The sequence below is a fragment of the Natrix helvetica genome (genome assembly GCF_964273705.1).
Source record: "Natrix helvetica genome assembly, chromosome: 1".
In the NCBI taxonomy this organism is placed as follows: Eukaryota; Metazoa; Chordata; class Lepidosauria; order Squamata; family Natricidae; genus Natrix; species Natrix helvetica.
Window position 1 is genome coordinate 164,001,280 of NC_138548.1, and position 14,032 is coordinate 164,015,311.

Genomic DNA, 14,032 nt, shown 5'->3' on the forward strand with positions numbered 1-14,032 from the left:
ATGGGCTGATTTGTCTTAAAAGAAACCAAGAGTATTGAAACATTTCAAGATTTCCTTCAAAGGAGGAAGATACCTAACCATCCTTTTCTACATCGCCCAAGGGATGTTACTGGCTTTCATTATAGGTGTACAATATGTTCCAAAGATGCTTTTTCAAGAGGCAAGTGGACTTTCTTGTTTTTCTTTGAAAACGTTTCGCTTCTCATCCAAGAAGCTTCTTCAGCTCTGACTGGATGAGAAGCAAAACATCTTCAAAGAAAAACCAGAAAATCCAGTTGCCTCTTGAAAAAGCACCTTTGGGACAACCATGACCTGGATGACTGAGAATCTCCATAGACATTTAAATGTACAACAGTTGCAAACCCTTTGGCATTTAGGCAGAACATCTTTTCATCAGGAGTCTTAATGGAAAGGGGAAGAGTACATTTCAGAGTTTGTAAGGACATGTGAGTGTATCCTGTAGACAGATATAGATATACAGGATATATTATATACACACTTTGGTAACAATATGTATGTATGCGTGTGCGTGTGTGTGTATGCTGGTCTTGTATTCGGGTCTTTTCCAGTGTAAGATTGAGATTGTCTTGGCAACGTTTCGGCATCTCAATCTTACATGGGAAAAGACCCGAATACAACAAGACCATCATACCTCCACCCGTGAAATCTATGAAAACAAATATATATACACATATATAATACGCGCGCGCACACACACACATTGTTACCAACTCTGAAACGTATTCTTCCCCGTTCGTGTGTGTGTGTACAGGAAACCCAAGTTTGTCTTTTTTCTGCAACCTGATACCGCACTTAACGTCTCTGCTCTTTGTCTAAGGAGATTTTCAGGCATCTGGTCTGGTGCTTGTCCCAAAAGTCAACCTTAGCATATTTTGTTTCAAAAGGCAAGCACCTGGACTTTCTCGGGTTTTCCTTGAAGACGTTTCGCTTCTCATCCTAGAAGCTTCCTCAGTTCTTCAGAGAAGCGAAAAGCCTTCAAGGAAAACCCGAGAAAGTCCAAGTTGCCTTTCGGAAGGCAAAAAAACAAAACAAAAACACCACCTTCGCGCTCCCTGCTCTCCAAGCAATCGTGTGAAAAGAAGACGAGCAATAGCGGAGAAAGGGGCGTGACTTCCTCTCGCCACCTCCCCTTCCCTTTCGCGCGCCCGTTTTTGCCTCCTTTGCCGTCTCCTCCCGGTTCCGTGGCGGGCCATGGGTGGGAGTGTAACGCAGCTCCCACGTGATCGGCGTGTTTATGCAAAATGGCGGCGCCCAGGGGTGCTATTGGTATGTTGCGGCTGTTCACGGGTAAGTGCCTTCTGCGATTGTCTCGGAGCCGACTGCGAAGAGCTATGCCACAAGCGAGGAGAGCGGATGCCTCGTATGCACGCCTGCAAGCTGACTTATAATAGCTTTTCTGTCTAGCAGGAAGGACTCGATTTAAAAGTCTTTCTCCTTTTATTTAGTAATGCTATTATTTTAGAGAAACTCAGAATTTCCTGTTCATTGTCAGGGGGGGAAATCCAAAGAGTTACCACAAAAGTAACTGATGTACTGTACAACAGCCTCTTCTTCCCACGGTGAAAGTTTTGCTTGAAATTTGCTGCTGGAATTACACCTTAAGCATGCTTTCTTGTTACTTGTGCTCCATCCTGAGTGTAGAAATTGTGGTGCAGGGATTAAAGTTTCCTGTAACTTAATAAACGGAAAATATGTTTTCATCTGAATTGAAGGTTGCAAATCTTGATCGGTGCCTGGTTATGTAAAGTATGAGTGATTGGTGAGATACACCGTACTTTAGCTGCCATTTGCTCAAATGTGATTCTACATCGTATTGCATCAACAGATTTTGTTTAGTATACATAGCTGATTTTCAAAATTTAAACAGGATTGGAGTTGGTTAGTACTTGAAGGAGGAACCACCAGTGGCAAACTGCTTCCATATTGCTGCCAAATTTCCCATGTTCTACTGTATCTATGAAATCACCAGGAGTCAGATTTGACTTGTAGGAGGGGTTGCCTTCATAGACAAGTATATTGTTGGACTTCCATTAAAGACCCTTATTGTTAGATAAGTATAGGTTTGCAGTGGCAATTGTAGCCAATGTGTCTCTTTGATTGCAAAGTCTTAACTTTTGTTGGATTGGAAGTTATAAAAGAGAAGATTTCTGATGAACCTGGATACTTTTTCTTTAAGAAAGCAAATGTGAATATAAATTTAAATCAAGTTGTCTGTCTGGCATAGCCTGTCTACGGGAATATGATTGATTGCAACATTGGAGTAGATTGTAAATGTTCTGATTATGCATTGGAACACTTTTCAAGGATTAATAATTTCCTTAGAATAATATTCTAATTTCCTGATAACAAAAATCAGGATAATACTCTTTGAAACACATCTTAATGGTCACAAGAGGCTGCAGTATCCTTATATGCACTGATTTGCTGATTTTAAAAAGCTAAATCATTATGAAGTAGGCACTCTCCGCATCTTCTGATAAGTGGCTCTCAATCTTTTAAAAGATTCTGTTTCATACAAAAACTCGATTTATATTTTAAATTCAAAAACAAACAGGAAGGCTATAGTTGTATTTGTGTCTCCTTGAAAGTTCAGATGTTGATCGGTAAAAAAAAAACCAATTGTGTTTACAAGTAGCCATTTAATGTATCACTTCTTCCTTCTATGTTCATGCTAGTATAAAGCATGTTTATTTCTGTTTCTGAGGGGAAAAAAAGTTATTTAATGAGCTGCCAACTGATAGTTAATATGCTAGTATGTGTATTTCCAGTCTATGTTAACGAGTTGAGTGCCCATATTAAGAGTATAGAACATAGAATCATAGGACTGGAAGGGACCTCAGTCTTCTAGGCAGGACAGCTTATACCAGGGGTGTCAAACTGGCGGCGTACAGGCCGGATATGTCATGCACAGGCTATGCCCACTTCAGCTCCATGAAGGGAAAAAAAGTTGTGAAATGTCATGTGACAGCAATGTGGTGCCGCAAATTTGACACCCGTGCCTTACACCATCTTGGACAAATGGTTGTCCAGTCTGCTTTTGAAAACATCCACTGAAGGAGTATCCACAAATCTGGGAAGCAAGCTATTCCATGGATTAATTGCTCCCACTGTCAGAAAAGTTCTCCTAGATTGCATAGAATTTCTATCAGAACCCAGAATATGAATTTAAGGCAGAGCTTACTTTTGGCCATTTATACATGCAAACCCATATGTACATAGAAATAGATTGCATTTGTCGTTATGTATTCTGTACTCTTGCACTGGAAAAATAGAATCCCTCTGATGAACTGATAATTAACGATAACAATTAACAACAATAATAAACAAGAGAATAGGAATATTGGCCTAACTGTGAAATCATCCGGTGCAACATTAAAAGAGAAAGAGAAATAAAGTTCCAATAACATTGGAGTGTATTTATACAAATGAAATGAAAAGGATGGAATTCAGCTAATGGGTTCCACTAACTGTTATCTTTTGTTAGCAGAATGAGATAAACGATAATTGTTTAACAATCCTCATTTCCTCCTACAGTATTCCGTTGCTCCCCAGTTTTTGTCCAAACTAAAGGTAGTTCTTGCTTAGAGACCATAGTTGGCAGCAACTCGGTCAGTAAGTGCCATTGTCACCAAGTAGAAAACCACATGATGCAGCAGGCTTAGGAACTTACTTCCCTTAGATCAGTGGTCTCCAGCCCCCGGGCTGTGGCCCACTGCTGGACTGTGGCCAATTCAGAATTGGGCCGCACGAGTGGTGGGTTGGCGCACACAGCTAAACACATGCACATCAAACTGCATGGGTTCATGTGCTGAACTGCCACTCACACAAGTTGAGCTGTTTTACTCATTTGGCATCCTATATATCAAGGGTGTCAAACTCGCGGTGTCACATTGTTGTCACGTGACGTATCACAATATTCCCTCCCCTTCGCTAAAATGGGGGTGGGGGGGCTAGTGTGTTTGACTGCTCTATATGGTTCCTCACATTTCCTTCTTCCTCTTTCTTTGAAATAATTGTGTGTGTTTCTGCAAGACAGCCTCTTCAGAGTGTATTCGCTGTATTCACATGCTCAAGAGTCATCATAATCTTGCCCAATAAATGTAATTAAAGGATTAAATAATGCAGTCTATTAAGAATTGACAACACAATCCCATATATGTCTATTCTGAAGCTAATCCTGTTGAATTAAACGGGCTTCTTCCCATGTGTCAATATGGCTAGACCCTGAAAAGATATGCATTTGCATATGAATGAAACAATCATTTCTGATTTGTGGGATTTCTGTTCACTTTGGGGAGAGTCAACTGGATAGATTTGCTCTTTTCAAACTCATAATTTTCTATGCTGCAGTAAAGAGATGGAGTGTTCTGATATTTTGGAAAAGAGGTGAAGAAACATACATTTCTTAATCATAAATTGAATGCATTCAGTATTAAGCCGCATTCTCCCATGCGTTGACCTAAATAAAAGTACTGAGGGTAGAAGTGTAAAGCAAAGAAAAAGGAAATATTTAACCATTTAACCATAAATATTTAACCATTTAAATATGAGCCGGCAGTGTGCAGCAGCTGCCAAAAAAGCCAACACAGTTCTAGGCTACATAAACAGAGGGATAGAATCAAGATCACGTGAAGTGTTAATACCACTTTATAATGCCTTGGTAAGGCCACACTTGGAATACTGCATTCAGTTTTGGTTCCACGATGTAGAAAAGATGTGGAGACTCTAGAAAGAGTGCAGAGAAGAGCAACAAAGATGATTAGGGGACTGGAGACTAAAACACATGAAGAACGGTTGCAGGAACTGGGTATGTTTAGCTTAAGAGAAAGAAGGACTAGGGGAGACATGATAGCAGTGTTCCGATATCTCAGGGGTTGCCACAAAGAAGAGGGAGTCAAATTATTCTCCAAGGCACCTGAGGGTAGAACAAGAATCAATGGGTGGAAACTAATCAAGGAGAGAAGCAACTTAGAACTGAGGAGAAATTTCCTGACAGTTAGAACAATTAATCAATGGAACAGCTTGCCTCCAGAAGTTGTGAATGCCCCAACACTGGAAGTCTTTAAGAAGATGTTGGATAGCCATCTGTCTGAAACAGTATAGAGTTTCCTGCCTAGGCAGGGGGTTGGACTAGAAGACCTCCAAGGTCCCTTCTAACTCTACTATTGTATTGTATTGTACTGTATTGAAATTTCACTGAAATCTGGTCAAATTACCCTATGGATGTTGAAGACCATCAGTTGTAGCATTTTATAATTTTCATATATTTTATGGCCTAATATATACTCTTGGTATTCATTACAACAAAAGGTAGTTAATAAATTCTGTACTGCAGATTCCTGTTATTGCAGGATATTATGTGATAATGACCAGTTCCTTTGACTGTCAGTTCATATCATTACTCTAGGTCAGAGGTGTTCAAACTTGGCAACTTTAAGACTTGTGGACTTCAACTCCCAGAATTCTCCAGCCAGCTGTTGCCAAGTTGCCAAGTTTGGGGACACCCACTCTAGGTTAATACCAAGGCTAAGAACAGCCTTCTAGAACCTTATACCCTCTACATATGTTGGAATGGAAGTCTAAAAGTTGCAATTCCGCCCATCCTACTAATACAGAAAATTTGAATAATCTTTCTACATAACATACAAATTAATATCAATGTCTGCCCCAACCCCATCCCAAAGCATACTGGGTCATAAAAAGAAATTATTTCATATTTTATGGATTTTATCCATATACTTTGATATCATTAAAAGTTATGAGGCAATATGTAGGAATTCCAGTTCATTTAAAAGATCTGGTCCTCCTAAAGTGGTTTATTGTTATGGAGTAATCAAGATTGACATTTCTTTCAATGATGCTGCAACCTTCTGAATAAGATTTGGCTACCAATTAACAGAAAAGGGAAAGTAACAGTGTTCTATGTGCCTTCGGCATTTAGTCATGCCGGCCACATGACCACCACTGAGACATTTTCAGACAGCGTTGGCTCTTCGGCTTTGAAATGGAGATGAGCACCGTCCCCTAAATTAGGGAACGACTAGCATATATGTGCGAGGGGAACCTTTACATTTACCAATGAACCAACTTCAAATTTGCCACAACTCCTTGGGTTTACAGTATAGTAGAAACCCAGAATCTAGTACAGCAGCTGGAGGAACCCTTGAAATAATTTTCAGGTCTCAAGGAACCCCTGCAAAAAAGCATGAAAATTTCACAAAACAATTTACTTCTAACCTATATATTTTACAAATTTTACAAGAGCAGCAAGCCAGCAGTTGACACATGTCCCATATAAAAATCCCTCACTATCATTGTGTGGTATACAAAGTTAAAAAAAGAAACTTTTTTTTTCATCAGAGTCCGTCACAGAACTGGGGCTTCTAAACAATCGCAGAAAGGCTTCCCTAGATTTTGGAAAAGAAATAATATATGGCAGTCCATGTAAGAATGATCTTTTATTAATATTACCGATGTACAGGGAGTCACTTTGTTGCTGCTGATATTATACATTTAAAAAGAAACCTAATCTCTATCCTCCGCTCACCATGTCATAATCAAAAATTACAAATAAGTCATCCTCTGGGGTTATTCAGTTGGTGTCAATCTTTGATATTTGCTACAGTGCACATTATTTGCTTGTGAGAAAGTTGAAAGAAAGTCTGCCTCAGACGTCACAGGATGTTTTGCTGCCCATGAGTTTCTTTCTTATTTAAACAGGTGGAATACATTTTAAAATTAAAACATGCTGTTCTTGATTATAGGCAGTCCTCGACTTATGACCACAATTGAGCGCAGTTTCTGTTGTTAAGTGAGTTTTGTCCCATTTTATGACCTTTCTTGCTACAATTGTTAAGGGAATCCCTGCAGTTGATAAGTTAGTAACCTGATTGTTAAGGGAATCTGGCTTCCCCATTGACTTTGCTCGTCAGAAGGTCGCAAAAGGCGATCACATGACCTTGGGACACCGCAATGGTCATAAATATGAACCAGTTGCCAAGCATCTGAATTTTGACCACGTGATCATGGAGATGCTGCAAAGGTTATAACTGTGAATAACCGTCATAAGTCACATTTTTCAGTGCTGTTGCAATTTTGAACGGTCACTAAATAAACCGTTGTAAATCGAGGACTACTTGTACTTAAATATTATTGTAGTACCATGTTGTGTCTGATCTTTTTAAAAAATATTTATGGTTTTATCATAAAAGATAAAATACAAAACAGTAAAACAAACAAAACAAAAAGCATACATTCAATCCTAACAACAACAACAAAGAAAAAAAAAACCCAGTGTGTAATAAAACAGGAAAAAGTGGTCAATTAAATTTAACATTTAACGTCTAGGATCCACTCTGGCTGTGTTGTGTTTGGTCTTTTTATAAGTAAAAATAATGTACCCATATCTACCTCTCTTATCTGATTATTCTTTTTTCGGGAATCGTTCTCTAATCTACTAATTTGCACTGTTTTCATTCTGTTGATGATGGATTAGAGGATTAGAGGAAGGTTTGGCAACCGATGGGCCACATGCAGCCAGCAGGTGTCTCGTCCAATTTTCCCTAATCAACTGGGAGAAGTGAACAAAAAGTCTGCCTCCCTTCCACTAATGAGAGCAAAGAAGCAGCAGTCTTAAGTAGAATTGTTGGGATGAAGGGCACCCAGCAAGGCTTTTCCCTATTTCTTCCATGATCCTGGGTTGGGTTTCCTAATCACCCTATGCCATGGTTCATTGAGCAAGCCATAATACCTCACTTAAAACAAAATACAGAGCCGTAGACAAAGTTAAGGTTCGTAAACCCAACACCTGGATTTACAATTTGTGCTAAGAAAACTAACGTAAGCGGCATTATTATTGTTCTGACCTAGGCTTCCTTAAAAAGCATGAAGCAGAGTCTTGGTCCCGGCAAAACCTCTTTTATTTACAGGACTGTGAATTCCTTTCATTCACAGTCAGCAAGGCTTGACAAACAGTCTTTCAGAGGAGTATTTATCAACACGAACCTTATCTCGCTTGGAGAACTGTCAGACAACTATTTTCTAAAAGCAGGGCAAGGCAACACTTGGCACAGAGTCTCTTATAGTTACAAACACAACTTGAAACAACCGAAGGAACAAATTGTTTTCTGCAAAAGCCCCCTCCCCATTCTCTCCTCTTTTGTTTCCTATGGGAGGGGCCAATCACCTCCAAGGTGTGGCTTTGCTCCCAAGTCAACCCTGCTTTCTTAGTTGTTCTTGTCTTCTGGCAGCTCTGCGCATGTGCACACTGGGAACAGGCTCCAGCTGTTCCTCTGTGTCACTGCGTTAATTGTTTGCTAGCCGAGCTGAACTGAGATATTACTGTGCAGGTCATAGGTCTTATCAGCAAGTGATGTATTGCGCCTGCTCATCACACATTCCAGAGACTTCTTTCCTTTTGATCTTCTGTTAGTCTGCCAAAGAAGGTGGACAACATTTGTTCTTGCCGAAATGTAACAATTAGATAGATTTGTTTTATTTCTATTTTCTTATTTTTGTATTAAAGCTTGTTTTTAATTAGAACATGTTCTCGGATTTTTTATTTTCGCTTCTTGAGGATATGCTGTTTGGAAAAGCCGTCGATTCCAGACCACATTAGCTCAGGGTGAAAATTTCCCCTGACACTCTACCTCACTGCTGTCTAGCTCCCTCTCTGCCTCCTACGCAGAGCCCTCATCTGAACTTTCCTCAACCCCCAGGACTGGCCCATGTTCCTCCCCAACCTCCTCACTGTCCGACTCTACTGCCAGCTCTGCTGGCCGCTGGAGGGCCATAACAATTATTACATCTGTGAGGGGGCCACAGGGTTGCTTGTTCCTTACTCTTGTTAGTTGTGATAGAGTAGCAATCTTGAGAGAGAGAGAGAGAGAGAGAGAGAGAAAGAGAGGGGTTGCTAGAAGAGCAGAAAACGTCTCACTGCTTCTTCAATCATCCAGTGCAATAGCACAGTTTCCATTAAATTTAAAAGCAGTGAACTCGCATTAGGGAAGGGGAGAAAGCCATGAAAATTCCTCACTGCATCCCAGCATGCCTGCTGCTTATAACCGAGACAAAGCATAATACTGAGCAAAGCTTTCTTGGATGAATAAGTGGGGGACGCGAGTGCTAGACACCACTTGGGCACCTTTGGGTAGGCAACCTTCAGTTCCTCAATGCCCCTCAACATTGCATTATTAGAATTTGGTGGCAAATTAAAAAAAAATGACCATTTTCCCTGTTTTTTCTTAAACGATAAAATAAAGGCAAGCCTCTGGAAGATCTAACAGATTAATTTTATTTCATTAAAAAAAGTAGACTAAACATAGCAGAGAAAAAGAAAAAAGAAAAGGCATGCATGTGATAAAATCCCAACCCTGTTTTTCTGGTGACATCACTACCCTACTTGTTGCCCTAAGTGGCCCAAAAATGAAATAGAAAAAGAATGCAGTAAAACCAAAGGGAGACACGATCCATAACCTCAAAATAATTGCCCTCCTCTAGGTTCAGGGAAAATTGGATGTTAGTTTGGGGAAAACAAGTTCTTCATTTTGAAAGAATAAAGATGGTATTTTAATTATCATTATGAATTGTTTTGCTTTTAATAAATGTAGCGGGGCATGGGTTTTATATCTCTGTTGGATATTCCATTTATTTGCCAACCTTACCAAATTGGAATTGAAAAGTGCATTTCACAAAACCAAGAAGAGGAACAGATGGTGATGTTTGACTGTCAACTCCTTGGTCTGTATCTTCCTGTTATTGCAGGCTGTGGAAAGAAGACCTTTAGTTAAAGCAGTGCACTAATTTCATTTGTTATCAGTTACAAGCTTCTGAAAGGGCTTTCTGATCACTACTGTTATTCGGTGGCGCCTAATTTTTCATCGGTATTAGACAGGCAGACTAACTGGATCTGAGCCCAAATTTACTGTTGTAAGTGGTGAACGTGATCCCTTGTGTTAAGGAATTCAGGGGTGAATATTGGAATTCACAAAGGAATTGGAAGCAAACTCTGTTCAAGGCTCAGCTCTCATTTCCAACCTTCTCTTTGTAGCTGTTATGCATTATGTTACAATCTTGAATTATAGTACAGGATGAAATCCTTCTTCAGGTGTTAGTTAAGTCTCTTATGTAAAATAAGTACAACCCATTAAATGCACACTGAGTCTTGATTGCTGTTTAGAGATGATCTGACAACAGTGACTAAAGAAAGCAGAGCTTGTTTATGTCCAAAACAATTAATGATAACATTAACAGAATAATTTTGATCTATCCATTTACACGGCTCTCAATCCTTTTGAAATCCGGGTAGCTATGCAGATTTCAAAGTTGAGGAACTGTTGTATGGTTCTTAAATTACACGTTGAGCACTGAGGCCAAGTAGGATAATCTACAATAGAAGAAGATGTGAATACATTTGGATGCATAATATCTGAGGCCTTTCATACATCATTATTATTTTTATATTGCCGTAGTTAATTTTTTTCTGGGTTGAAGGAAGTTGTCAGAAAAATGTTATAAAAAGCAACAGAAGCAACAACTACATATCTAAATTAGAAATAATAGCAGAAACAATATCAAAAATAACAACAAAGAAGGAACAAACTGTATCAATAGTCTACCATGGGTGTTAAGTTGCATACTGTCCAGCAAGTTGACTGACTATATCTGGAACCATTTGTTAATAGGATAAGAATATTATGTCATGTCTGGATGTGCTTGAAGGAAAAAAAACAACCAGAATGCGGCATTGCATAGTTCAGGTTCACTAAAATGGAGCTACATCCAGGTTTACAAAGCAGTGATGAGATACGAAAATAACAGGTTATCTTTTTTTGGTAAGGTATTAATACATGGTTTGTGGTGAGCTGCCTTGAGTGAGAATATGCCAGTAGTGTATTTAATGAGCAAGAAATGTAAGTTTCTGTAAGTAGAAATCCAACTTGTAGTTTGAATCTACATTCATGTACAAAGTATGAAAAAAATATTTTCTTTTTCCAGTTTTCAAAAAAGTTGTCTATTCTTGTTTCATAATGTAATAATGGAAGATCAGATGAAGTTCATAAACAAAAATACTTTTATTCAATTGTTTATTAATAGCAGGATCCCATATGTCTTCTCTATGTTGTCGAGAATCTTGCTAACTACATAGAAAAGGCTTCTCATCTTTTTAATAGTTTTTTTTCTTTATGAAATAACTATGTTTAGGCTGCCATTTTAATTATTTAAAAATATTATGCTGAAACAGGAAATTGATAGAATGAAAAACACCTTTCAGCCATATTTAGACTTCATGTATTTAAGAATTTTAAAAACTGGCATGTGGCTGTAAGCCAATCTGCTTTGTTTGCAAGTAAACCCACCTACCCAGAAAAAGTATAAATAAATTGTAAATTGGTGTGGTCAAGAACATCCTGGAGAGTTAAAGTGGGTGGCAAGGAGCTTCTGAGGCAGCCCCATGTAGAGCAAATTGCAGTAATCTAAGTGACAAGGTGTTTGTCACTTTGCCAGGGTTTTCTTCTCCAGGAAAAGATACAAAAGCCTCAGCAACTGAAGCTGGGTACAGCTCCTTTAACCACAATAGTAACCATGGATCTAGGATGACCCCCAAGTTGGACAACTGCTGCTTCAGAGCTAGTATTGTCCTTCCAGATCTACAAAAGCCACATCGTTTCTGCTGGGAATTCATCAGTTGAATCATTATTCCCTCCCCTCAATCATGATAGCTTCCAGATATAAAGTTAGGACTTCTGCTCCATCAAGGCTTGACCTGCTCCATCAAGGCTTGGTTTACTTTTTTTCAGTGGCTTCGTATGAATGTTAAATATTAGGGAATATATTTAGCAGAAAAGGTCTTCTATAACAGATGTGTAAAACTCAATTTCATTGAGGGCCACATCAGGGCTATGGTTCATCTCGGGGGGGGGCATGGAGGACTGGGTGGGCATGGTCAGCTTGGCGTCACTCCCCAAACTGCTGGCATGTTTCCTTTCTGCATTGGGTAGATCAGGGGTGTCCAAACTTGGCAACTTTAAGACTTGTGGACTTCAACTCCCAGAATTCCCCAGCCAGCAAGTCTTAAAGTTGCCAAGTTTGGACACCCCTGGGGTAGATCATCCTGGAAAATGTAAGGGGCCAGATCTGGCCATATTGGAGGCCCGCCGGCCTTGTGTTTGACACCCCTGTTCTATAGCATTCCACATTGCAGTAGCCAATTATTCTCCAATTATCACTGATTGGAACCATCTACTCAACACTACAAAACAGTGCTCCCAGTTTTCAGCCTGGGATGATGGTGGTGAGGAGCCAGAAGGATACTCTTGTTGATAGTACTGAATACCACTGAAAGATTTCACAGAACAGGAGGGATAGAGTCATCCTATTGAAGCTTTGTTTCATCCACCCACTAGTGCGACCATTACAGGGTCTGCGTCATGCCCAAATCCGAATACTGACCGAAATGAAGCCAAATAAACCACTTCCACGATGCTTTGCAGATGGAAAATCACTTTTTTTAGAAGCTTCCCTAGAGGAAGAAGTTAGTTGACGAATGAATAATAAATTGTTGCACCTGACTGATCCAGAAAGGTGTCTTCAGGAGGAATCCACCCCACCACCCTGAAGGAACCAGGAAGGACAGGGCTCCAGTTCAGAAATGGCACCACTCATACTGCCCAGTATCCTTTCTATTTTCTTAGGATTCACAGAACAAGGGAAATTTCACCAATATCATAGGGCTCTTTCTTGATTCTGCCCATGGAGAATCAAGATTTGAGTTATTCTATCAGCAAAACTCTCACAGCAACCCGTTACCAGGTTTTGCTGGTTCTGGGGTCTTACAAGGGGAACGGTATATTTATTATACCTGAAATAATTTTGTATTTTCCTGAAAAAAAATATTCACACGTGTGAAATTAAGAACTGGAGACCTGTATCTTATGCTTCTGAGATGCCACCTGTAGCATCTTAACAATGGATCACAGAAAATAATTAAAACAATTAACATAGGAAATCAAGACCTAAGGGTCTTTTTTTCCCCCTCTAAAAGCTAGGATATTTGTGTTTTGCACAGTAAGTGTATAAACTTCATAAAGAATTTAAAGACATTTATTATGTGTTTGTAGGTGCTCTAACTCTGTATGCGTCTCAACTTTTTCTGTGACTTCTTTTAAAGAAAGCTATTGCTTTACATCTCTCGTGTGGAAATAATCTTTGAGTTTGTAGAAAACCAAGCAGCTGTGCACCATACAGGTAGGTCTCGATTAGTGTAGATAATGAATCCCATGAAATGGTTGCATTATTCAAATGTGCTCTATTCAAACTGATATTTCTATGGGAAATAGAGTAATTGGTTCCAGCTTGATGGAAATAGGCAATTAAAAATGTTAAGCATAAATTTGTATATGTTTATTAATGAAATCCTGTAAAAGAGGAGAAACCCATATCTAAAGTGTGCTTGTTATCTTCTGTATTCTGTTGTAGTTCTTCAAAATGGTCCTCCTCTTTTTTTGAACTTTCCTCAGCTGAAACTGTCTTTTTTCCAGTTTCCACACACAACAATTAGCATCTAAAACCTCAATTACAACCTACTGTATGTAGATGGAGCAGCCTACAAATCCAGTGTATATGCATAGCTTCTGGAAAGGGCCCAGACTTTTGGTTGTTAAATTGAGTACCATTATCTGATTTCAAACGACCTTCTTCCAAATATATTGTTTCCATAAATAATGGGCTATTTATATCACCCACATGTGCAAAGAGCTGCCACTATTCTCCATCTAACAAGAGTGCATAAATCTCATTTAGATAAGTGGCACTTACATCACCAAGCAGCCTTTGCATGATACACTGACCTTCCTAGGAGCAAAGATGTTAGGACATCTTACTTTTGAACTGGAATTCAGGACAAAATAAAGCTTTCACAAATAATATATCAATTGAGAAACATACAGATGAAGCATGTGTTGGAATAATGCAGAAGTAGTATTGTAGTTACTACTTACTTATGGTACAGCAA

The 14,032-nt window shown here is 39.1% G+C and overlaps 1 protein-coding gene across 4 annotated transcripts in view; it reads left to right on the top strand.

The window, feature by feature from the left end:
• The first annotated feature begins 1,172 nt into the window (after window positions 1-1,172).
• Window positions 1,173-14,032, top strand: part of METAP1D (methionyl aminopeptidase type 1D, mitochondrial) — a 93,607-nt gene continuing 80,747 nt past the window's right edge. The window contains exon 1 of one of the 4 annotated variants that reach the window (XM_081932224.1): window positions 1,173-1,308. In XM_081932224.1, the coding sequence (XP_081788350.1) occupies window positions 1,263-1,308 (46 nt within the window). In that variant the 5' untranslated portion in view covers window positions 1,173-1,262. The remainder of the gene's footprint in view (window positions 1,309-14,032) is intronic. The other 3 variants (XM_081932226.1, XM_081932223.1, XM_081932225.1) reach the window with 3 other exon arrangements.